The sequence below is a fragment of the Anabrus simplex genome, chromosome X (assembly GCF_040414725.1).
Source record: "Anabrus simplex isolate iqAnaSimp1 chromosome X, ASM4041472v1, whole genome shotgun sequence".
Lineage (NCBI taxonomy): Eukaryota > Metazoa > Arthropoda > Insecta > Orthoptera > Tettigoniidae > Anabrus > Anabrus simplex.
In genome coordinates this window covers 192379507-192406623 of record NC_090279.1, presented here as the reverse complement: position 1 = coordinate 192406623, position 27117 = coordinate 192379507, and the positions used below count along the sequence as shown (strand labels likewise).

The 27117-nt window shown below is 42.0% G+C and overlaps 1 protein-coding gene across 2 annotated transcripts in view; it reads left to right on the top strand.

Annotated features, from left to right (window-relative positions):
* LOC136886817 (glucose dehydrogenase [FAD, quinone]) overlaps positions 1–26911 on the top strand; it is a 66795-nt gene extending 39884 nt beyond the window's left edge. Inside the window, exons 2-3 of one of the 2 annotated variants that reach the window (XM_068230997.1) lie at positions 13939–14020; positions 24739–26911. In XM_068230997.1, coding sequence (XP_068087098.1) covers positions 24750–26621 — 1872 coding nt within the window. In that variant the 5' untranslated portion in view covers positions 13939–14020; positions 24739–24749 and the 3' untranslated portion in view covers positions 26622–26911. The remainder of the gene's footprint in view (positions 1–13938; positions 14021–24738) is intronic. The other variant, XM_067159647.2, reaches the window with a different exon arrangement.
* The last annotated feature ends 206 nt before the right edge of the window (positions 26912–27117 follow it).

The window sequence follows — 27117 nt, the reverse complement described above, 5'->3', positions numbered from 1 at the left end:
ACAGTTCACTCTTACTCAGAAATTTTCTTCTAATCACTATACAGAAATTTCTTTACTTACTTTTGGAAGATGAAATTATTCTCTCATTTCCCCACGCAACACACATCTTACATTATCATTTTCCCTTGACCATTCCTTGCTTTTGTGATTTCCCATCATCCACCATATGAGCCCTCTTCTTTATTTTCTTCTTACGTTACTTATCATTACATCAGTTTCGTGGTTTATCATATTAAATACCGAGAGAGTCGGCTTACTCCTGCACTCAGACTCCAACAAATGTCTTTGATTACAGGCCTATATAATAGGCCTGTACAATATATATATAAAAGTTATAGAGTTATAGAGAGCTCTAAATGTTCCAGGACAGATTTTATTTTACTCATTCTCTCTGCATTTAAACTCAAAGTCTAACTCAAGTGCATTTTTTCAAAAGGTTCATCAAAAGAGAAACTTTACTGCTGAGACCAATATTATCATCAGAATGATTTGTGAGATCACTTACCAAAGTGTCAACCTTCGCCCATCTGTCATATTTCAGGTCTTCGCAAGGATCAAATTCCAATATAAACCTAAAATGATCTGTAGGCAAACACACATTTTTGCGAAACACGAACCGCAAATGAACTTGAAACATTAAAACACACTGACAGAACTTAATAAATGACTCATCATTCACCTTCACAAAACAACATATAATCTTCCTTCACTATTACAGTGAATGGTTTAACGAATTTCTTCTGAACTTCACACATGAATGAGGTAAAATCTGCAATTTTGTCACTTTCACATCACTTACTGACATAACGTTTAAATACTCAAAACATCACTAACACATTAAAAATATCTAGATAACCAATGAAAGGGCACTACAACACTATTCAACACACAAAAATATTCGGTTGATAATAAATCGCGGATTCCAGTAGCAAGATAACCTCAACCAACCACACACATGTGCGGTATAAACCAAACAATGTAAACATGGCCCCATGTGGCAGCCATTTTCTCACGTATGCATTCAGGTCTGACAATATTGTAGGTGGTCTTGGCTCATCGCCTGCCTGCTCGCCCGCTTACAGCACTGGGCACCCGCGTGACGGAACGACCAGTGTGAGCATCTCTGATCTAACTGGTGCAACAGAGGCAATAATGAAGCCATTAGTGTGCAGGTTGAAATAATAAGGAAACGTCATAATAAGAAAACATTTCTGTTCTAAAACACAAACTTCTTTCACGATTTTTATTGCTACGTTTAAATTTATGGCCTGTTTCTGTTCCTACTTTTACAGCAGAATTCAATTGCTTGTTCTTCTTACAGAACTTGCAGAAAAACCTCTCAACCTTCTTACACATCAGAATTCAGCTACTGTAAAGAAACATTCTCTTGTATAATTTGTATAATTAAGACTACCTAACCCTGCGGCGGGCAAGCTGTTCTTTGTTACGTCAGCAGATGGGTGTTGCAATTTGTGGCAGTCTTGTTTCTCTGTTGTTTTCTTTTTTAAACAAGAAATGCAAAGTCACCGTTTTGCTTTGTTTTCAGCCACAAAATTACTGATCGCCTTAGGATACCGTAGGTGAATTCTTCGTCTGCGTCCCCCACCCACAAGGGGTTCAAGAAATTAGGTGCTGCCAGGTGTGAAAACTACTATACCATTAGTTTAGTAGGACAGAAAGAAATTGCTGTTAATGTAATATTAGAAGAAAAGAAATTGCAACAAGTAAAGTCATTTAAACATTTGGGGAGTTTGTTAGCATGGAATGGAGGCTGTACAGAAGATGTAAGAATCTGAGTATCTACGGAAAAATAAGCCTTCGGAAAGGTGAGAGGGCTTCTGACGTCTGTCATGTTGTTGCTATTTTGCTTTACGTCGCACCGACACAGATATGTCTTACGGCGACGATGGGAGAGGAAAGGCCTAGGAATTGGAAGGAAGCGGCCGTGGCCTTAATTAAGGTATAGCTCCGGCATTTACCTGGTGTGAAAATGGGAAACCACGGAAAACCATCTTCAGGACCGCCGACAGTGGGGCTCGAACCCACTATCTCCCGATTACTGGATACTGGCCGCACTTAAGCGACTGCAGCTATCGAGCTCGGTGCTTCTGACGTCTAAGGCAATCCCTATTCATTTAGGAAAGAGGTTCGCGATCTCCTTCGAGGGGAGTGTCGTGTTTTACGGAGCTGAAACATGGACATTAAGAAAGTAAGATATAAAGTATTTGGAAAGGTTTGAAATGTGGTTCTGGAGAAGACTGAAAAAAGTAATATGAGCAGATAAAGTGAGAAATGATGAAGTGTTAATAAGATTAGGAGAAAACAGACATCTGATGAAAACAATGAGGAGGAGTAAAATATCCTGGTTGGGTCACATACAACGTAAAAATTGTCTTCAACAGAAGATGATGGACGGAAAAATAGATGGAAGAAGAGGAAGTTTTGGAATGTTAACAGATGTCAAGCAAGGTACAAGCTATAAACAACTGAAACAAGATGCTTAGGACAGAAAATCATGGAGGATGGTCAGTTGATACCCGTCTCAAGACAGATTCACAGAGCAGCCGCTTGCAACATTTTAATTATAGAACAATTGTAGCTCCCTCTGTGGATCAGTGGTAGAGTGTCGGCCTCCGGATCCCAAGATAGCGGGTTCAAACCTGGCAGAGGTAGTCGGATTTTTGACGGGCGGAAAAAAAGTCCATTCGACACTCCACGTCGTACGATGACGGCATGTAAAAGATCTCTGGTGACACATTTGGTGTTTAGCCAAAAAACTTCATTAAATCTCAGCCATAGATGCCCAAGAGAGTTTCGGTTTACTCAGTCTGCCACCTAGTGGGCCTAAAGTAAAACGAAACGTCGAAATTGACGAGCAGACAGCAAATTGAAATGTCTGCACACGGTAGCTGAGGCCATACGATTATTATTATTATTATTATTATTATTATTATTATTATTATTGTTATTATTATTATTATTATTATTATTATTATTATTATTATTATTATTATTATTATTATTATTATTATTATTATTATTATTATTATTATTATTATTATAGAATATTGTAAAGACAAGTTGAAACTGAGTTGGGAGAAGATCAGTTTGGATTCAGATGAAACGTAGAAACACGTGCAACAAACCTGATTTTACGTCTGACCTTCAAGGATCGAACTGAGAAAGACAAACCTAGATTCATGGTGTTTGTATATCTAGAAAAGGCATTTGATAATGTTGACTGCATCACGCTATTTGAGATTTTGAAAGTGATCGGATGAGATAGCGAGAATGAAGGGGTATCTACAATCTGTACAATAAACAGTCTGCAGTGTCAAGAATCGAAGACTATAAAAGAGACGCAGCAATCCAGAAAGGAGTGAGGTAAGGTTGCAGTGCGTCCCCTCTCCTTTTCACTGTTTACATAAAACAGGCGATGAAGGACATCAAGGAGGAATTTGGAAAAGGAATTACAATCCAAGGAGAGGAAATCAAAACTCTGAGATTTGCATATGATATTGTTATTCTACCCGACCCTGCAGACGATCTGCAGAAATTGCTGAAAGATACAGGCACAGTCTTTGAGAGGAGTCTTCTTCTTCTTCTTCTTCTTCTTCTTCTTCTTCTTCTTCTTCTTCTTCTTCTTCTTCAGCTTTTCTCCACACCTGTGGGGTCGCGGGGGCGAACTGAGTCGAACATGTGATCTTGTCCTGTTTTACGGCCGGATGCCCTTCCTGACCCCATCCTTATGTTGAGGGGGCGTAATCACTTTTGCGTGTTTCTGTGGTGGTTGGTAGTGTTGTGTGTCGTCCGAACATTAAGAGGCAAGCGTTGGAACATACACAAATACCAAGTCCGCGAGCCAGAAGAATTAATCAAGCGTGATTAAAATCCCCGATCCGACCGGGAATCGAACCCAAGACCATCTGAACCGAAGGCCTCCTCAACGCTGACCATTCCGCCAAGGAGTCTGACTGAAGGAGTACAAGATGAAAATGAATAAACCAAAACAAAAGTAATGGGGTACAATCGAATGAGGTTAGCTGATCCAGAAAATATTAGTCTAGGAAATGACCGATGACCTAGATGTTAGGCCCCTTTAAAAAACAAACTACAACAACAATATTAGAAAATAAAGTCTTAAAGAAAGTAGATGTTGTTACTTGGGTAGTAGAACAACAAATGATGGCGGAAGTAAGCAGGACATAATATGCAGACTAGCACAAACATTAAAGGCCTTTCTTAAGAAAAGAAATTCGCTCCCTTAGAACATTGATATACGAATTAGAAAAAGTTTGTTTTTTTAATTCGTCTCGAGCGTGGCATTGTATGGAAGTGAAATATGGACGATAACTAGCTCAGGATGGTTGCCGAATTGTAATTCCTCTTAAAACAGTAATCACCACCACTATCACTTTCTAACAATGGTGTGATTTATTCACACTATGCTGCTGTGTTATTCCTCTGAGGCTATTGCACTTCTTGACCCTTCACAACGATTTCACACTTGACTTCCATACACTCTTTTTCCCAAACGAACTTACGACTTTCTTGTCATGCACCGACCAGTTTTGAGGCTAGATCCATTGCTGCAGAAATGAGGCTTTTTTTCGGCTGAGTAGGTTGGACGGTAGAGCGCTGGCCTTCTGAGCCCAACTTGGCAAGTTCGATCCTAGCTCAGCCCGAAGATATCTGAAAGTGTTCAAATACGTGACCCCCGCGGCGGTAGATTTACTGGCACGTAAAATAACTGCAGCGGGACAAAATTCTGACATTTCGGCGTCCCCGAAAACCATGAAAATGTTGTTCTTGGGACGTAAAACAAATAATGTTTGGGCTATCTTCGAAGTAAAATTAGAACCACCCTTTGGAAAGAAAACGTCAGTGACTTCCTCGTTGTTGAGTACGAAAGACGAGGCTAAGTAGCCCAATTCAGGTGAGCTCTGAAATACATAGAAGAGAACGGATAAACCGGGATAGCATTTTGTTTTTTATCACTGAGATAACTCATTATAACTCCATATTTGATAAAGAATCTTGGTGACTACTTGCAACGACAGTACTGTTCGGAGCTCACGTGTTTGCTAGCGCGGGGTGAAGCGGAGCGCGGGGGGGAATGCTCTTCCCTCCACACAGACCAGCTGCCGTTACCATAGCAACCAACTTGCTACTTGGTAGCGGAAAATACCGGCCCGCTCTTCAGACATTGTCTGAGTGGTTTTTATTTTGTTGGTGCCAGTCAGTTCTTAGCTGTGCTCTTATTACATTGTTATTATTACACAATCTAGCATGGAGAGCTGTTTTTTTTTTTTTTTTTTTTTTTTTTTGAGGGTGCATAGATTTTTATGACTCGACGGATACATTTTCTGCCTTCATTATGTTCACCGTTCGCAAGAAGTGGAAAATAATTTGTAGCGAATGTACGCAAATAATAGGGAACATTATTAAGCAGTATAGCTTAACCAAGAAACTAAGGTAAACACTAGCATCATTAGCTAAGTCATCCTGATTCATTTTTAAATCCGCATAATTAAATTAATAATACTGTATTTATTTATTTATTTTATGAAAAACTTCCTCTCATGCAGAGGCTGCCTTGCGACAAAGTATACTTTTGCATTCATTTCTAGAAAAGAAATAGATACATTTCCAAAATTTAATTGGTATCCTAAATGTAAATATGATTTCTTAGATTTATTAATGAACCCCTTATAGAAATTTATCCTAACGTTGTATGAGAGATTTCTGTTTCCAAAAATTGGCGACAAAAAACAGGAATTGTTGCCCTTGCTCCAATCATCAGACCCACTGTGTCGATTTCCTCCAGCTGCAGTAAGGATTGTTGGTAGGTAAATATTCCTCTTCTCGAGGTTGTCATCTTAGGGCTGCGACTTGTGGCTTTCAAAGCAAATAGTTGGGTCGATGATGTAACCTCTCTTCTTAGTTTTGAAGGCAATCATGTCGAAACTTCTGTGGCTTCCCTTGTCCGCTAAGTCATGAACCTCTTCAAATACCTGGACACCATCGTGCTGAAGATGTGCTTCGCCGAGTGGCACAAGAAGAGTCCCTACGGCTTGTATTTTTTTTCTCAGTATATTAATAATAATAATAATAATAATAATAATAATAATCATCATCATCATAATGATTTATTTATTCTGGTAACGTTCGGGATGTACTCCCGTCCTTACACTTAATCAGTCTTAACCTAGAACACCGTTAATAATAAGTACTGATGACAATAAGATGAAAAGTTATTAACAATAATAACAGTAACACTATTCATAAAATAATCAAACGAAGTGATATTACGGAAGAATCGTATCATATACTAAAAAAAAGTAAATCATATCATCTACATAATACATATCGTACGTAGAGTACATAAAAATATATGAATAATGAGTACTACGAAGCAGATATACTAGGCTACTTAAAGAAAGTTTCAAATATATATATTTCGACAAGATACCCAGATATCGTCTTCAACTGAGAGGTGAAGAGAAGGATTAGTAAGAAGAAAATGCTATGTAAGGGGAAAATAATGATGAAAAGGAAGTAGAAGGAGGTGTTTTCAGGAAAAATACTTGATGATTTACGCATGTTTACCTAGCACTTCGACACAGGTAGTTTTAAAAGCTGAGCTGCTGGACATGCTTCTGACTTCCAATGGCAAAAGATTCTATTGTCGGGCTGCGGTAACGGTGAATGATTTCGTGAAGATTGTAGTTCTGTGCACAGGAAGGGATAAACACATGGTGCTGCAGAGTCGGGTATTTTTGTTATGGTCTGTGGAGAGGAGTTTGATGCAACCACGGAGACAGAAGACTGGTTGAGAATTTTTAAGAATACTATACAAAAAGCAAAGAGTATGATATGTGCGGCATTCTGAAAACACCGTACTGTAATTCCCTTTCCAATTCTACTCTGAGGTTGTTGTAAACTACATCGCACTAATCAAACTGAATCAACAGGAAGAATTTCCTTAACACCACTTAGTAATCATATTACACCTGGTGTTGAATCAACACAAGCACTTGACTGGTGTTCCATCCTCACAAACGGAGGACAAAGCTCTGTAAACCAGCTTGAAGTTCAAATGTAAGACATAAGATGACAATACAGCTGGGAAGACTTGGGAGAAAGGAGACGAGCTGCTCGACTAAGTGGTGTGGTATGTTCCGAGCTGTCAGTGTAGAGATGGCGTGGAATGACATCAGTAGACGAATAAGTTTGAGTGGTGTCTTTAAAAGTAGGAAAGATCACAATATGAAGATAAAGTTGGAATTCAAGATGACAAATTGGGGCACATATTCGTTTATAGGAAGGGGAGTTACAGATTGGAATAACTTACCAAGGGAGATGTTCAATAAATTTGCACAATTTCCTTGCGATCATTTAAGAAAAGGCTAGGAAAACAACAGATGGGGAATCTGCCATCTGGGCGACTGCCCTAAATGCAGATCAGTATTGATTGATTGATTGATTGATTGATTGATTGATTGATTGAAGAGGCGTCTTGATACACCGTATTTCCACTGAAATATCACTTTTCAAAAATTTATTCTTTACATCCTAATTTCGGACAGGCCTTCAATTATTAATAAAGTAATAAAGTATTGAAATAGATTTATCTACACGACCCCTAGAACCAATTAGTCCAGTTAATCCCGTCCGTACTGTGATGTACTTCTCTAAAAGTGGCAAGCAAAATTTGGAAGTGATTTTCTAATATTTAAAACTCTTAAAACACATGACCTAACTCAGTAAGATTTGGTGAAATATATGCAATACGGTGCAAGTATTTAGATATTAAATTAACTGAGTTTTAGGGTAAACGGTTAGGTACTACCTGGATTTCCATGGTAATTTAACCAGTACTGTACGATGTGAAATTGACTAAATACTATTGATTAATACGTTGTATGTTGAAAGAGTAGGAACAGGCTTGACTGAAGATCGCATACAACTAGCAAGAAAATATAATCATGTTTCGTATTTTGTAGGGCTATGATGGGAGGACTGTTTACTCACACGAACACACACAAACTATTCAAGTAGGTAATCTGTTCTTGGACGAGAACAACCTTTCACGCTAGAGAAAGTGGTAATGTACTGACGTAATCTGTTCTGAAACAGGAGCATGTAATCTCGTCGCAATAAAGACACGTTAAGTATTTCAAAAGAAACACAGTGAGTTGAGTGTGTTGTGACACGCATCCTTTTCTTCTAAACTAGCGACTGTCATTGTTGGTATAACATTCAAAGCTCGTCATCTTGTAGGATCTAGCTGAAGAACTTCAAATCACAGAAGAAGTCTTCTTCTTCGTTGTGAGGAGGAACAAAGCGAATGTCTCAAATTCATACACCCACGGAGTAATAATATTCTTCCAGTCTTACTAATGAACGGTGTATAATTTTATACCAGATTTATACACCGCTTATGTGTAACTTGTTACTAATAAACTGTGTATAAGCCTCCTGTGTATACATCTGTTATAGCTATTCACTGTATTGCTTATAAAAACCAGGGCCGTTGTATAAGCGTTGTGATTATTATTATTATTATTATTATTATTATTATTATTATTATTATTATTATTATTTAAAGGGACCTAACCTTTAGGTCTACAGCTCCTAATGGTACGAGATGAGACGAAATGTAATGACAATTAAAAATCCAAAATCCATCCACTGACTAGAATTTAAAAAGACGACAATGAACAATGATAGTGAACTTAAAACTATCAGTGGATTCAACCCGCAATGCCCCATCTTCCCATAAAATAAGTAAAAAATGGTATAAACTGAACAAGGGACTGTCTCCAAACAATAATCCTAAAGTGTTGATGCTTGTTGTCTAAAGCGGTCCAAAATCCAGGTCACCGACCCCTCATAATGGTACTAATCGCTGGTAAAGTGTTCCCCATGTAGCGGTACTACTCACAAGTAACATAGACTGTGAGCTTGCATCCGGGAGATAGTAGGTTCGAATCCCACTATCGGCAGCCCTGAAAATGGTTTTCCGTGGTTTCCCATTTTCATACCAGGCAAATGCTGGGGCTGTACCTTAATTAAGGCCACGGCCGCTTCCTTCCAACTCCTAGTCCTTTCCTATCCCATCGTCGCCATAAGACCTATCTGTGTCGGTGCGACGTATAGCCACTAGCAAAAAAAAAAAAAGTAACATAGACTCACGGTGTTCCTCACACAGTAGTACTAATCACAGGAGCAGCCCACAACCGTGGTGTTCCTCACATAGTGGTACTAATCATAGGTAACGTAGAACCATGGTGTCCCTCACACAGTAGTGCTAATCACAGGAGCAGCCCACAACCGTGGTGTTCCTCACATAGTGGTACTAATCATAGGTAACGCAGACCCATGGTGTTCCTCAGATAGTGGTACTAATCACGGATGCTGTAAACCCATAGTGATCCACCCACGACGATTTTTAATTTTAATTTCGTGTGGCTATTTATAGCCAAGTGCAGCCCTTGTAAGGCAGACCCTCCGATACGGGTGGGCGGCATCGGCTATCTATAGGTAACCGCGTGTTATTGTGGTAGAGGATAGTGTTGTTTGTGGTGCATGAGTTACAGGAATGTTGGAGACAGCACAAACACCCTGCCCCCGGGCCACTGGAATTAACCAATAAAGGTTATAATTCCCCGACCCGGCCGGGAATCGAACCGGGAACACTCTGAACCGAAGGTCAGCACGCTGACCAATCATCCAACGAGTCGGACGCCCACGACGATAATAATCACAGACTCACGGTGTTCCTCACATAGTGGTACTAATCACAGGTAAACTCACGGTTCAAGATCCATCATCCCTGTCATTAACAACACATCAAAGCGATCACCCTTAAGGCCCGCTCCCACCAAGTGGAATGGAATCGAATCGAACCGAACAGAATTTGTTTTTAACATGTGTTTAAATGGGAGATAGAGCTGGCGATCGCCACGAGTCGAATCGAATCGAACCGAACGGAACAGGATTCTCTGCCAAGAATATTTTTCGACTAGCGGAGTGGAATCGAACAGAATTATCAAGATTCGTGCAACTTCGTACACGGTCGGGTCGAGATATTTCGGACGAACATTTGGCGGCAAAGTATCACCTTCAGCTGGAAAGTCAGCTGTTTCTTGGATACGGTCGGGAACGTTCTGTTTTGTGTTAGTTAATTTAATTTATTAATACAAGACACGGAAAATTTACCAGTTTAATTCAAAAATATAATTTCCTCTACTACAAGACCCACGAGCATTACTACAACAACGTAAAAATAATGCCTGGGAGGAAATAAGCAAGGCTATAAAAAAACAAACTTACTAGAATATTAAATTTTGTGGTAGGTTACTGTAGTCTATATACAATTTACTTCATAAATTTTGTTGACTTCCTCACAAAATCATGTTATGTTGGAGTCCACATACGGTATATCAGTACGATAATTGACACCACATCTCATATGGGATCTATATTTAAGTGTTTATTATATTTACAGTGAACGATTTCTAAGCCGCATTCCCTAGGTTTCAAACTGTCGTATATGTGTTCCTAACAAATAGTAGGCTACTGTATACTAAATTGCTCTGTTGTAGACAATAACTACACTTCACTGTCTTTGATTAATGTTACAGAGAGTTGGCCGTGCGGTTAGGGTGGCGCAGATGTGAGTTTTCATTCGGGAGATAGTGAGTTCGAAAACCACTGTCGGCAGACCTGAAAATAGTTTTCCGTGTTTTCCCCATTTTACACACCAGGCAAATGCTCGTCCCGTACCTTAATTAAGGCCATGGTCCTAGCCCTTTCCTATCCCATCGTCGCCATAAGACCTATCTGTGTCGGTACGACGTCAAGCAGATTGTAAAAAAATAATGGTGAGGCTACCTCGATTAATGATTTCATCCTGCCACAGGACACAATCTGGTATATTATAGTTGTTTTAAAAATGATCACGGAGTCCCATTGCATCTGAGGTAGCATTTCCTCCTGTAAATTTGAACTTTTCTGTTAAATTCTGCTATCTGAAATAGTTATTGAAATTGCAATACAATAACTCTGAGCTGCCGTCGAGAGTTAGCTTCACCGCGCAATAAACATTCAAATAAGTTTTAATAGTCTTCTTTCGGCTCTCTTGTTAATTTCATGCACCCAGAAACTTCTCCGATCTCTGCCTCCTCACTCCTATCAGACCGTCCATTGCAAGCCTGAAGATTCCCGTAGAATCCCGTTCGATTCTGTTCCGCTAGATGTGAGCGGTCGAGTGGAAATTTCGGCTGTTCGGTTCGATTCGATTCCACTAGGTGGGAGCGAGCCTTTCCACTGACCAAACGCAACCCACCAAATACGGGCAATACTTTCTCCGTCATATCGAGCGGAGATAAACAATGGCGAAACCGACTGCCAGTGGCCTGACCGCTGCCTACTGACCTATCTGAGTTACGTCACAGCTTTGGAGATTCAAAGATGTGGATACGTGCTTGAGATTCCAAGAGTGTACGACTACTTAAGAGCTAATACTTAAGACTGTGTGGCATTAAGAATGACTACTCTGCCATATAAGTATCAACAAGGTTGAATGTCGAGACGTCAGAGTAGTGACATCAAGGTTTAGCAGCATGAATAACATCTACAGTACATAAAAGTCTTCCATTGCTAGTAACCTCGGCATGGTTTAGCAGTAATATACTAGCATCTCTCTCCCCTCAGTCCGTATACCTATGACAGGATGTAGTGGCAAGTCATATTTAGAGATGGGAATTATAGGCACAAATAGGTTAGAATGCAAACGTATATAACCAAGGCGCAAGTATATGTTACCCGCATGACGGTTCTACGGTGAGATTTGCATACATATTATCGATCTGAACTATCAGAACCCCTAAAATTTAAGCAACTCACCGACATAACTGTAGAGTTGCTAGATTTCACTTGCGCCTTGTTCAAATACGTTTGCATTCTAACCTGTTCGTGCCTATAATTCCCATCTCTAGTCATAGTTTACTGCACGTAAACAACATTCTCATTATTTCTGTGCCAGCTGTGTCGCCTCACGGAGTTATTTTCCAACTAAGGTTTTCAACTAGTCGATCCATCTACCAGGAGGCCGCCACTCTTCTACTCTGCGGGTCACCACCATGTTTCGCATGGCATCGTGTGTCTGTGAGATGCGTCCGAAGAATCTCAGATAGGCACTGTCTGTTCTGATGAAGCTTTCCCATATCACACGAGTTAGTTCGGCGTTCTGTCCGTGATATTCGATAAACCCACACTTCAAAACCTTCGAAAATCTTCCCAACTGCTTTCTTAATGATCAATGTTTCCGCAGTATATGTGATGATAGGAAATATCAGGACATTGATTAGACGGAGTTCTGGTTTGTCTTGTTATCGTCCAGTCGTTCGAGCTTTTACTCATCTTGGCAGTTGCGGTTCTAGTCATTGTTAGTAGTCTTCTGATTTCTTCCGAGCAGCTACCAGCTTTTGAAATTCGTGTTCCCAAGTAGATGAACTTGTTCACTGCCTCAACGCAAGCAATTTCTGTTGCGTGTTGCTGATGACTGCTGGCTCCGCGGTCTAGGGGTAGAGTGACTGATTCTTACCAGAAGACCCCGGGATTTTACCTGAGCCTGAACACTGGTTCGAGGTCCGCCCAGCCTACGTGATTACAATTTAGGAGCTATCCGAGGGTGAGACAGCGGCCCCGGTCTAGAAAGACAAGAACAACCCCTCAGAGGATTCGTCGCGCCAACCGCACGACACCTCGTTATCAGCAGTTGCTTGGTAGACAAGGCTCTTGGGGATTTTTTCTGTACCAAAAGACGCATGCAAACATATTGCATCCATCAACACATAGCAACAGACGGACCTAGGCCTTGTAGACTCGCCACTCACTCCCCCACCCCCTAATGAATTCTTGATTCCACCTTACCCTGATAGGTTTTCTTGACATGCAAATAAATCAATGCAATGCATGAACACGTAATGACAATGGAACAGACTCTTCTTGCAATATCCAATTTCTTTCTTTCTCTCTCTTTTTTTTTTTTTTTTTTTTTTTGAAACCTCCTCCTTTCTCTCTCCCCTACCTTTAAATCGTGCGAATTTTCAGGCAATAACTTAGTATATTCTGTCCACTAATGAGCTCGTGATTCCGAACTGCGTAGGTAGGTTATCTGAAAACTGAGTTAAGCAACTGTCTTAAGTTTCAACTCACTGTTTGCATTTCAGACTTTTCGGGGGAGAAAAGAATATTCTTTTGGACCCCGAAGGAATTTTAAGCATCAAGTATTCCCGCGCCCTTGAAAACTAAGGGCTACTACACGCAAATTTGTAATTCATAAGTCATGTGTTTATTTATTTTATATTAGAGTATATTTATATATTTTTTACAGAGGGATAGTGGGCGAGTCTCCCCTCCTTGGAAAATAGCCGGTAGATGAAATGATCCTCTTGACTTCAGTAAAAGAAATAGTTTTAACTCTACTATCATTACCCATACCCCGGCCTACAAATCCAAGAATAGCGGTCGAGAGGATTTGTTGTGCTGGTCACGTGCCAATCCATAATATGCAGACTTTGGAGCTGAGTAGTAGGCGGGTGGTAAACCCAAGACTCCTTCAAGACTACTGAGCATGTTTATTCCCTCTTCTTTTGCTTTACCTACATGTACTTTTACCTAGCGCTTATTACCTAGCAACACTTCTTAATATTTACTATATAAGAGGCACAGCGACCTCTTCAAATTAATTAATTTTTATTTCGTGAGAACGCAAGCTGTGCGATAATGAAGGGTTCCACAGGGTTCATACCTTAGCCCAGGGCTCTTCCTTCTTTACACTCCAGCATCTCCTCATGTTGAAAGCGAGAGGTCGCAACTAGGTAGAGCAGCGTGCACTTCATTGTAAGGGTTATCTTTGTGTTTCAGGTGGAGCATGCTACAGGGGAAGTGAGATAGCACTGCGAAGTCAACACCGACCTACCCAGTTACAGCACCTTCTGCCAAGAAGGTAATGCTCTTATGACGCTATCAGGGGTGAAAGGAAATGTTTCCTTACTGGAAGCTACCAGAACAAACAATTAGAATACATACATGAAACTCGACGCTCATAGCTTTAAGACTATCATTTAAAATGACAGAAATTATATGTACACAATACATATTTAAATAATTTCCCCACAACTTATGCAAATAAATAAATAAATAAATTAATTAATTAATTAATTAAATAAATAATAAATAAATATTATCCCGTTAAAAAATAACAACAACGGTTCAATCTTCCCGCGAAGTTGTAAGTCACGGAAGACCTGTGCTGGACTTGTTCACAATCCATCCTTTTGTCATCCCTCTATTAGTAGACTACAGTATTTCACTTCTTGAATCTGGCAATTATTTGATACCTGACCTTGGCATGTTTTCACCCGAGCTAACTTACGGCTTTCTTGTTGCCGTGTACTGCAGACGGCCGGGGCTAAATATGTCTTATGGCTGGGATACATCCGAAAATATGTGTAAAGTGATACTAGAAAATATGTGACGGAAGTGTAACCATAGTAACCGTGCGGGTAGTGATGTAACGTATGGATGGATGCTCAGACAATGTTACCTAGCAACCGTGCTGGCTATGTCTTATGGGTGGAAACTAGCAGTCGTTGATGGATTGCCATGACCGGGGGATATATTTATGATCATTTGATTTTCGCAAAGGGAATAGAGGTTTCGTTTTTCCCTTTGTCGGATTTTGTGTACATCAATAAACCCCTGAATAAAGGTTTTACTCATCCTTTGACTCCACATTATAGAAACGTACTATCAATATGATGACTCGTTTATCTTCCGTTATTACCTAAAACATTTTTCCTGCATCTGCGGCAATAATAATAATAATCATAATAATAATAATAATAATTTTAAAACAAATGCGAATGTGAGGTTTCAATTAGTTGAACTAATGTGTTAAAACGTATTTTACATGAACACGTCTTATGGCTGGTGGTGGAGGAGGAGGGGGTCATCTGAAAATTTGCGTCAAGAAATTAGCGATACAAAATGTGTGATGCAAAGTTACCTAGCAACCGTGCAGGCTGTGATGTGAAGTACTGTAGGATGGCCATGACAGAGATATCGAAGAGGGGCGTTAGAGTAGGCTACAGATAGTCGCGGCGATCTTGCAGTTTGCGATGTGAAGGATTGATGGATAGCCATGACACAGACATACTGTATAGGAAGCTCTTTTATCAAAGAGGCCTCGTCTCATCATATTCGTGGTAGTTGCATAGGCCGTGAGTGAGTTTCCACCTTTCAATATATTGAATCGAACACTTGTCTCCAAATTCCATCTCGGGTAGATTTTGAAAATATTTTATCGTTATTTCTGTTAGGAACACCATTTAACATATCTACCTCTGAATCCAACGCATGATCTTTATACAGTGGCTATTTTGTTATTAGCCCAGTTAACAGTTTATCCCTGGTGGAAGATGCGGGGAGGAGGGGTGTAACTTAACCGCGACTTTAACCTTCTTGATGAAAGAAAATGAGTAGTAACGTGTAACACGGCGTTAAGGTTTAATACACGCAGATGAAACTCAGCGTAAGGAAGATATATAACTGATATCACGCATGATTTTGCCGCAGTTTATATTAAAATGTGCGCGAAATTAGGTAGACTTGGAACAGATAATTTCTTAGATAAATGATCTTACAAAGTAGGCCTTAGGACGCGCATCTTTCATATTCAGGTTCCCGTGAACCAACTACGAAACCTCAACGAGCATTGAATTCTAGTCTTCGATTTGCATTTTTTTTGTGCTATTTGCTTTACGTCGCACGGACATAGATAGGTCTTATGGCGACGACGGGATAGGAAAGGCCTGGGAATGGGAAGGAAGCGGCCGTGGTCTTAACTGGTGTGAAAATGGGAAACCACGGAAAACCATCTTCAGGGCTGCCGACAGTGGGATTCGAACCCACTATCTCCCGGATGCAAGCTCACAGCCTTGCGCCCCTAACCGCACGGCCAACTCGCCCGGTCGATTTGCATTTAACTTGAGTTATGACGCTCACATAATCCCTAGCTACACAGCTCTTTCCTGGCTGAAAATCGACAGAAGGCGGAAGTTTCATATAGTTACGTTGAAATATTGAACTCGGAAGGAAAATCTATCTAAATACATTTCTTCAAAATTCCATTTATTATCCTCATTTCATAATTGGAACACTAGATCTGGCACTTCCCTCGCTATTCCCATCAACCACTCTTCAATATATAATAGATCCTTCGTTGAGGCTGGGTCACGACTTCGGAATTCACTTCCAGCTGCTGTCAGGAACAATAAGTCAATATCAGAATTTAAGAGTGCATGCTGGCACTACCTGCTCAATACCGCTGATTGTTTCATGTGATTGGTGACGTGTGATAGGATGGCACTACAGCCCTTGAAGGACCTTGGACTACCAAGCGACCGCTGCTCAGCCCGAAGGCCTGCAGATTACGAGGTGTCGTGTGGTCAGCATGACGAATCCTCTCGGCCGTTATTCTTGGCTCTCTAGACCGGGGCCGCTATCTGACCGTCAGACAGCACCCCAATTCTATCACGTAGGCTGAGTGGACCTGGAACCAGTCCTCAGGTTCAGGTAAAAACCCTGACCTGGCCGGAATCGAACCCGGGGCCTCCGGGTGAGAGGCAGGCACGCTACCCCAACACCACGGGGCCCAGACTCTGGGTCTGGGGATACAACTGGGGAGGATGACCAGTACCTCGCCCAGGCGGCCTCGCCTGCTATGCTGAACATGGGGCTTTGCGGGGGATGGGAAGATTGGAAGGGATAGACAATGAAGAGGGAAAGAAGCGGCCGTGGCCTTACGTTAGGTACCATCCCGGCATTTGCCTGGAGGAGAAGTGGGAAACCACGGAAAACCACTTCCAGGATGGCTGAGGTGAGAATCGAACCCACCTCTACTCAGCTGACCTCCCAAGGCTCAGTGGACCCCGTTCCAGCCCTCGTATCACTTTTCAAATTTCGTGGCAGAGCCGGGAATCGAACCCGAACATCCGGGGGTGGCAGCTAATTACACGCTTACCACTACACCACAGAGGTAGCGCTAGTAATTAATATTAGGTTATAATTATTTTTATTCTTATAGTGTAAACGTAGGGAAAGCAGGGGCATGTTGCAACAATAATTTGAATGTACTGCTTTATTAAGAGAATATTTATTCAGATTGAAATTAAAAGCAATCAGATGATACTTTATATTTATATCTATAAAAAACGTCATTTTAAAAAATAATTTTAAAATAATAATGTGTCTCACAATGACAATTGAAAAATGAGTGTCACGTGTTGCAATGTACCCCACTTGAGAGGTAAGTTGCAACAGTGCATGTAAGATGACGAAAGATTCAATCTGAGTCTTCACCATTGTTAGAACAGTCCAACTCGTTGGCTGAAGGTCAGCGTACTGGCCTCCGGTTCAGAGGGTCCCGTGTTCGATTCCCGGCCGGGTCGGGGATTTTAACCTTAATTGGTTAATTCCTACGGCACGGGCCTTGGTGTACGTGTTGTCTTCATCATCATTTCATCCTCATCACGACGCACAGATCGCCTACGGGTGTCAATTAGAAAGACCTGCACCTGCGAGCCGAACCTGTCCTGGGATATCCCGGCACTAAAAACCATACGACATTTCATTTCATTGTTAGAACAGTCTACACAGGTACAGTATAGACTGTTTTTAGTGCACACCGCTGGGTCCATTCCTTCCCTTTTTATTCAGAAAATAACAGTTGTCTTCTTCTGAACAGGAGACCACAAATCTTTCTTTTATTGTTAAACGCAATTTTTCTCTTCGTTGAGCCGGAGTCTGCCACATTGTTATTCTATTTTAATTGAAATATCACCTATTGTCAAGAACGAGTTTTGCAGCTCTCTCCACCACGTCCAATGGTGTCAAACCAGTTTCTGTTTTTCGCATACAGACAACTATATAAAGACATTTTAAATTAAAAACGACCTAGCTGTCAAGAAATACGATTAAGCTAAGCTTTCAGTTTTACGTGATCCTTGTCACGGTACCTCCAGATTTATGTGGAATCCGAACCACTTTCCATTTCAATAATCCCACATTCATTGGCCGGGATTGGAACCGTCCCCGCCTTGGTGAGAAGCCAGCAGCTGTCAAGACCACAAATGCGATTATACCTGAGCTATTCTTATATCTCAAGCGGCATCTACAGTGTTAAGTCAGGGTTAGTTGCAACACCTGTTGCAAAATGCCCCGTTACGTATTCCTTGACAGAATTGGCGGTCATTCGCAAATAACAAAACGGAGGCTAAAGCACTTATTGCATGTTTGAACTAAACTAATTTTCCCTTCATCTTCATATAAAACTAGGACAATAACTATAAACAGTATTATCTACTAAATAAACTAACAAGGTCAGAAAAAGGTACTCGCCAGGCAGAAAAATGGACAAAATCTCAGAACACAATAAAAAACGATCGGATATTTTGACATTCGTACTCAAACTGAAGGTCTAGAGCAGTTGCATAGTGTGTCACAGTGTCACAGTACTTGATTGGAAATTTCCGAATAAAACGTAAGTGTTCCAACCTATCCTGTTGCAACAAACCCCGACCTCCCCTGCGTGATATTTAGCTTTTAACTCATGCACATATAACACTGTCTATGGCCATACTTGCATTTCCGTTACTTTATTATGTACTGTGTTCTGTTTATGCAACGCTTATAAGTTTGCATGTTGCTTCAGTAATGATGACTTATCCCCTATCTTTTTATTTTTATGCTCCGATTTATTTTTATTTTATTGGTTCAGCCTTTCTTTCTTTCTTCATTTTGTTCCCCAAATCTGTAATTTGGCTTCGTCATCTTTGATTGTATAACAGTACATTTCTTATATGTATGTATTATCTTGTAATTTACGTGGTTCAATGTAATAAATAAATAAACAAATAAATAAATAAATAAATAAATAAATAAACACACAAACAAACACACAAACAAACAAATAAACAAATAAATAAATAAATAAATAACCAATGTGACTCTCTCTGTCTTGATGGTTCCCGTTTGGCGACCTAATATCGCGAGTATCCGCAATTCCTCCCACGTACCGATTTTCGTAACACGGGCTAACATGATGCGGCTCACGAACTGGAGATGCCAGGCGTGCCATTGGAGCAGCCCGCGAGACATGGCCTACTAGAGTATGCACGTATTGCAGCGCCTACAATGTGACAAATTAGCCATTCCAGGCGTCATCTGTTACCTCATTAAGTGTATTAATGCTGTACGCACACATCTGCTGCTGTGATGTGGAAAAAAGAAAAGAAAGTTTGCAGTTATGACATCGTCGGTGTTCTCTTTCTTGTGGATTGTTGCCAAGATATTGAGGCAATTAAGAGTAAACACGCACATACGAAGGCATTATGGGCCTCAGTTGTGCCACAACTCAAACGATACGAAGTCTGCGTTTATGCATATTCTGGTATTGTCCGCAAATTTGTTTCATTATTACAAGCCGCAAACTCCCAAGGTAGTCCAATGTAATATATTTCATCATCATCATCATCATCATCATCTGTTTACCCTCCAGGTTCGGCTTTTCCCTCGGACTCAGCGAGGGATCCCACCTCTACCGCCTCAAGGGCAGTGTCCTGGAGCTTCAGACTCTTGACCGTGGGATACAACTGGGGAGAATGACCAGTACCTCGCCCAGTACCTGCTATGCTGAACAGGGGCCTTGTGGAGGGATGGGAAGATTGGAAGGGATAGACAAGGAAGAGGGAAGGAAGCGGCCGTGGCCTTAAGTTAGGTACCATCCCGGCATTCGCTCGGAGGAGAAGTGGGAAACCACGGAAAACCACTTCCAGGATGGCTGAGGTGGGAATCGAACCCACCTCTACTCAGTTGACCTCCCGAGGCTCAGTGGACCCCGTTCCAGCCCTCGAACCACTTTTCAAATTTTCGTGGCAGAGCCGGGAATCGAAGCCGGACCTCCGGGGGTGGCAGCTAATCACGCTAACCACTACACCACAGAGGCGGACTGTAATATATTTACGCTTCGTAAATCCCCCATTTCTTAGTAAATACTCCTTTCTCGCTAACCCGTTTTCAGCTCTAACAGAACAAAATGACTTAGGATTGTTGTTTAACAGTAAATTGTTATTTATTCCCCGTATACAAAACATAACCTCACGATCAATGTCATTTCTCAGTTTGTTGTACAGATTTTCTAACTTCACCGATAGTCACAACCTCAGAGCCTACTATGTATCTTGCATCCTACCGATTATTGAATTCGCCTCTTCCATGCTGTTTTCCTCTTCATCCACTAATCTGAATCACATGGTTGCCGGGCTGAGTGGCTCAGACGGTTGAGGCGCTGGCCTTCTGACCCCAACTTGGCAGGTTCGATCCTGACTCAGTCCGGTGGTATTTGACGGTGCTCAAATACGTCAGCCTCGTGTCGGTAGATTTACTGGCACGTAAAAGAACTCTTGCGTGACTAAATTCCGGCGCCTCGGCGTCTCCGAAAACCGTAAAAGAGTAGTTAGTGGGACGTAAAACAAATAACATTATTATTCAAGAATCACGTGTTGTTGTTGTTGTTGTTGTTGTTGTTGTTGTTGTTGTTGTTGTTGTTGTTGTTGTTGTTGGGGACAAGTCCACGATAGTCCCGGGGCGAAAACTATGCCCCTCTACTCATGTTTCCGAGGGGGCCGATGAGTCGGAAAGTCTCCGATTTGCTACACTAGCGGAGGAGAAACAATCTCGCTGAAAGGCGGCATTTGCCCCCCGTCAGGGATGAAACTCCCTCTTTGCTTAGGGAGAAGAATTCAAATTAATGAGTCGGAGAGCTATGAGTTTCAAGGAGAAGCCTTCTTAAAAACGGCCCCTTTCAGAGATTTCATTTTGAAGTACTTAGTGACGGATGCGATTTTTAATTTGGAAAAGGCCGAAACATGTGATTTATTTCAAATTAAAACAGGTCATAAGTGATCCAAGGGCTGCGGTGCTTCAGACGATTCCGCGGCTTCTTGGCCCTCACGATCTGTTTTAAGAGTAGGATGCCACGGTCAGTTGAATTACTAGAGAAGACTCTAGTTCTGGTCATCTTTACTATTTAATTTATCCGAGTTCTAAGAGTCGGAATGCGAAGTTCAATTCCTATCCTCCCGTTAGACCCCAGAAATGGAGCTCTTGTCATAATTCTGAGTGTCTTATTCTGAATTACTTGTAATTTAGAAAGTGGAGTTTTAGCTAAGTAAATATTTCTCTAAATGCTGGTTGAGATAGATTTATTGCCTAGCAGAGGTCTCAAAGCTTGCTGTGGCACGCTGACGGGCCTGTTCTATATTGTATCTCCAGGACATAATTGTTTACTGACCGTGTGCAATCATTCTTATGTGCCATTGATAGAACCAGAGTATCGGATTGTTGAAACTTGAATAGCAATCGGATACTGGATAACTTAAACCTTCGCCCGTTAACTACTCACAGGAAAGTAGCCGACCTCACATTCCTATATAACGTCGTTAAAGGTTTATTTCGTTCTCCTGAACCTGCATCTTTCTTTTCTCTACAAGACCCTACTCGCAGAACCAGGATAAATCTACCCCTTCATATTCCGTATTCCCGCCCCTCTCTTATTCAAAGAACTTTATTTATCCGCATTAACGCCCTCCTTAACTCTATCTTCTGACGCGAACTTGGAAGTTTTTTCTTCGAATGCCTCCTTCAATCGATTCTTCCTTAACCTAACCCAGCTCATTTATTTCATATTCCCTTTTTCGCTACTCATTGCTGTCCCCTGTATTGTACATAATGTAATATCTATCTATCTTTCACTGTACTATACCATTACTCATGTGTCATATCTGTATTTATCATACTGTGCCTAGCTATAGGTCCTTCTTTTAAAAGGGAACATCGGCAATGGTTAAGTCGCCGATCACGTTGAAACTTGGAAAACACATTGAGGTACACGTAAAAACGATGTCGGCATCAATTTTGGGTGCCAACATTCATTAGGGCGTTAACTACGGGGCCTAAAATTTGCGACATTTCAAATTCCGCGCGACAGCAATGAATACCTGCTCGCCAATACTAAGGCGGCACACTGCGTGCTTGGAGACACGCCTCTGCACCTCCTCCCCCCTTCTGGTTCACCGCTGCACGTTTCCCTTCTCCCCGCGCCTGGCCGTCTTCTTAGTTGTCGAAGAGAACCGGTGCTGCACTTTGCGTACTCTATCAGCCTTCCTCTATCTCTCCTTTGTAATTTCCACATTGTATTAGTTTACGTTTTCTGAAATGTTTATGAAAACGTTTGCACCGGGCGAGTTGGCCGTGCGGTTAGAGGCGCGCGACTGTGAGCTTGCATCCGGGAGATAGTGGGTTCGAATCCCACTGTCGACAGCCCTGAAAATGGTTTTCCGCGGTTTTCCATTTTCATACCAGGCAAATGCTGGGGTTGTACCTTAATTAAGGCAACGGTCGCTTCCTTCCAACTCCTAGGCCTTTCCTATCCCATCGTCGCCATAAGACCTATCTGTGTCGTGCGACGTAAAACAATTAGCAAAAAAAAAGTATGGTGCCTGTTGTTAATTGTGTTTTGTTTCGGTTTGCTTTTCACTATTTTTTAATGTATCGAATAGACCAGGGCCTCTCAAACGCCCAAAATCTCACGCGTGCAGAGCGAGGCGCAAGAGCTCCGTGCACTGTGCATCGGTGCCGCTCGGTGCCGCTCGGTATGGCTCGGATCAACGCTTCGTCTCTGGGCTATTCGGCTATGCTCGGCTCTACTCGGCTATAATCGGCTCAACTCAGCCCGGATTTGGAGCGCTATGGCGCAAGTGGGGGAGAGGGAGACAGGCGGAGCGAGCGAGAGAGGCGTGAGGAAAGAGAGAGTTAGCGCTATTGCTCCAAATCGAGGAGTGGGGGGTCTGCACTCTGGTCAACCAAGCCAAGTCGTCTTTTGCACCGTGCACAGTGCATGCACCACGCGCATGCACCCTGAGAGGCCCTGGAATAGACCAAGGATTGTTTTTGTTTACTATCAGTTATTGACGGGGAGTTTGCCCGATTCAATGTATACGGAGTCATTTACTGTGTTGGCTTGTAATTGTTTGTTGTTGTACCAGTTCGTACAATAGCCATTTAACTTTTTGCGTATGTAACTACCAATATACCCAGAAGACTGTAGTGTGATACTTTAATATCGGTACTTGTTGAATACATAGACCTTCGTCAGCTTTAACGCAAAAGTACCGGTACAGTAAGACTACAGGTCTGCATGTGATTACTGTATATCTACTACATATATAAATGCACATTTTTTTTCAAGGCTTTCCTTATTACGTCAAACTTTACTACATTCCATGTCATACTCATATCAAAGTTGCCTATGCATTTAATGTATTTATATTCGACAACCATTGCTGCAATTGACATGTGTTGTGCCTGTCACTGCAAAACATAAATAAATCGTTCAGTACAAGCACAAATAAAAACATTCTACCTGTAGGCCTATTCCTTTATACCAGAATACGCAATGGGGTATGGGGACATAAAAAGAAGATCTGGACTTATAATCAGGTTTTGATATCCCGAGGTACCGAATCTCATTACATTCATTGAGATCCAATATCCACACACGTAATTTCTTTACATAAAAAGGTATTTAACGTTGTTTAAAGGTGGGAGATTCATTTAGTGGTGGGTGATTTAATTTAGTTAATTCCATATGTATGTCCACTCTAAAGGACACTACCGACAGTTCTAAGGCGTTTTAGAAGTAAATAATAATAAAGCGTAGGTAGGACGCGGTACCCCATCCCACGTTTGACCATGCCCCGTGGTACTTAACTCGGAGTTGTACCCACGAATGTGACAACTAACCGGAATTAACAGGAATGAAAATATAACATTTGAATAAAATATGGGTATATTAGTGTAGGTTATTTATTATCATTATGTGTGAAGCGGAATGTTATTTAAGGGATTTCAATAATTATAGTATGAAAAGAAGCAAAGTATAGAGCCGGTTCCGCTGAACAACTAGCAGCCGGCAAGCGCGGGGAGAAGGGAAACGTGTTGTGGCGAACCAGTTGGTGTGGAGAGGGGAGGAGGTGCAGAGGCGTGTCTCCAGGTACGCAGTGTGCCAGCATAGCATTGGCCAGCAGGTATTCATCGCTGATTGCGCGGAATCTGAAACGTCGAACTTTTAGGGCCCGTAGTTAACGCCCTAATGAATGTTGGCACCCAAAATTGATGCCGACATAGTTTTTACGTGTACCTCAATGTGTTTTCCAAGTTTCATCGTGATCGGCGACTTAACCATTGCCGATGTTCCCTTGTTAGTTTTACCTTCAATCTTCAATTTTCCCCGTCTTTTCTTCTGCCATTATGTTTTATTGTGAATTGTTGTGCCTGTGCTGTCATTTTGTCAGTGTTTCTTTTCTTCCGCTATTTTGGTCATTAGACTTTCCTCATTGTTCTTTCACTTATTTTTTACGTTTACTTTGTGCTACTCCATTGTCAATATATTCTTCTGCAATTCGACTTCTCGCTGTTTTGGTTTCATAAATAAATAAATAAATAAATAAATAAATAAATAAATAAATAAATAAATAAATAAGGTGTTCGTAAAGTTTGTAAGATAACGTGGCTAATTCTCATGATATTCTATGTTTGTTCCAGGTATTCTGACAATGGGCCCGCAGAGCCTCCTGTACTTGTGTCTAGTGGTGGTGGTTGCCACGCAACGAGTAGCAGATACCGCCTACCCAACAATCATAGAGTCTGCCCTCTCCATTTACCTGGAAGGTATGGCGCAGTCCGAGCAGGAACCCAGGGACGACCCTGTCACTCTTCCAGAGTACGACTTCATCATCGTGGGTGCCGGCACGGCAGGCTGCGTTCTGGCGAGCCGCCTTACCGAGATAGCCGGCTGGGAGGTGTTGCTGTTGGAGGCAGGCGGGGAAGAAAACTTCGTCATGGACATACCGATCGTTGCCAACTTCCTCCAATTCTCGGAAGCTAACTGGAAGTACAAGACAGTACCTTCGGACAAAGCCTGTCTGGGGCTCGTAAACAAGCAGTGTAACTTCCCCAGGGGTAAAGTAATGGGAGGCAGCAGTGTTCTCAATTACATGATCTACACGAGGGGAAACAGGCGTGATTACGACCGGTGGGAAAAGCTCGGAAACACTGGATGGGGGTGGGACACAGTGCTTAAATATTTCATGAAGTCGGAAGACATAACAATGCCCGAATTAGCACAGGATGACAAGTACCACAGAACAGGTGGATACCTTACTATCAGCTACGCACCGTACCGCACTCCGCTGGCGGAGGCTTGGATGGAAGCTGGTAAGGAGATGGGACAAAAGGTGGTAGATTATAACGGGCCTACACAGGTAGGCTTCTCTTATCTACAAAGCACTACGAAGAATGGCACCAGATGGAGCAGCTCTCGAGCTTTTCTACATCCTGTAAAAAACCGCAAGAATTTACACGTCAAAAAGCGCGCCAGAGTCACTAAAATTCTGATAGATCCAACGATGAAGGCGGCGTACGGTGTGCAGTTCAGAAAGAACGGTAGGCTATACACAGTGCGAGCAAAACGCGAGGTGATATTATCAGCTGGTGCGATCAATTCTCCGCAGCTTCTGATGATCTCAGGGGTAGGCCCCAAGAAGCATCTGGACGACCTGAAGATACCAGTGATACAAAACCTCAAAGTGGGCTACAACTTGATGGACCACATCGCAAAGGGTGGCCTGACCTTCGTGATCAATGACACAGTGTCCCTGAGGACGGATAGTATCCTCGCCCGAACAGAGAACTACGTCGACTACCTGGCGTTCCACCAGGGACCCATGTCCATACCCGGAGGCTGCGAGGCACTGGCCTTCTTCGACTTCAAGGACCCAGACAACCCAGACGGCTACCCGGACATGGAATTGCTCTTCGAGTCCGGCTCCATCGTGTCGGAGATGACACTAAGAAGAAATTTCGGCATCACAGACGAACTTTACGACGCTGTATACAAACCAATAGAGAACGAACACACGTGGATGGTGTTCCCCATGTTGATGAGACCTAAAAGCAAAGGGCGTATAATGCTAAGAAGCGCAGATCCAGCAGACAAGCCCCTAATCTACCATAACTACTTATCTCATCCTGAAGATGTAGAAACAATAATCAAAGGTATCAACAAGACGATAGAACTGAGTAGAACGAACGCGTTTCAAAAATTTGCATCGAGGTTGCACGACATTCCAATCCCCGGTTGCAAACAACACGTGTTTGGATCTGACCAATACTGGGAGTGCGCGACGAGGCACTTGACCTTCACCATCTACCATCAGAGTGGTACCTGCAAGATGGGGCCGAGGTCGGACAAGTCTGCCGTGGTTGATCCTCGCTTAAGGGTGCACGGAGTTAAAAACCTGCGAGTCATCGACGCTTCCATCATGCCCGAAATACCAACGGCTCACACGAACGGGCCGACATTCATGATTGCGGAGAAGGGAGCCGATATGATCAAAGAAGATTGGGGAATTAAGACAACTATATGAAGATGAAGACACGAACGCGAATTATTTATTAAAATGCCAACCAAAGATGAATGCAAAGTGAATATCAGACATCTCAGGAAGAAAGTTTCCTACATTCCTCAATTCTACTGCTTGTGTCCTGTGGCAGTTGAAAGTGCTTATCTGTCTTCATCGGCGTGTCACGTCTATTTTAGACGCACAATGTTACTAATTTCACAAGCGAACACGTGCGATATTGAAGGTAAACCAGTGAACACTTCATAATCAACAGACACTACTTCCTCTATTTGTCTGATGGACATCATATCTGACCGAATGTATGTATGTTTAGTCCTCAGCCCGAAGGCTGGTTGGATCCTCAACAGCTCCGCCATCAGCTGTCATAAATGGCCTAGGCATCACTGAAGAGGCGTACTAGGGAAATGAGGAGTGAGGTAGTTTCCCGTTGCTTTCCTCACCGAGCCAGCCGTTGCTATTACATATCAGTCTGCCAAGCCCACTGAAATGCATGCACCAA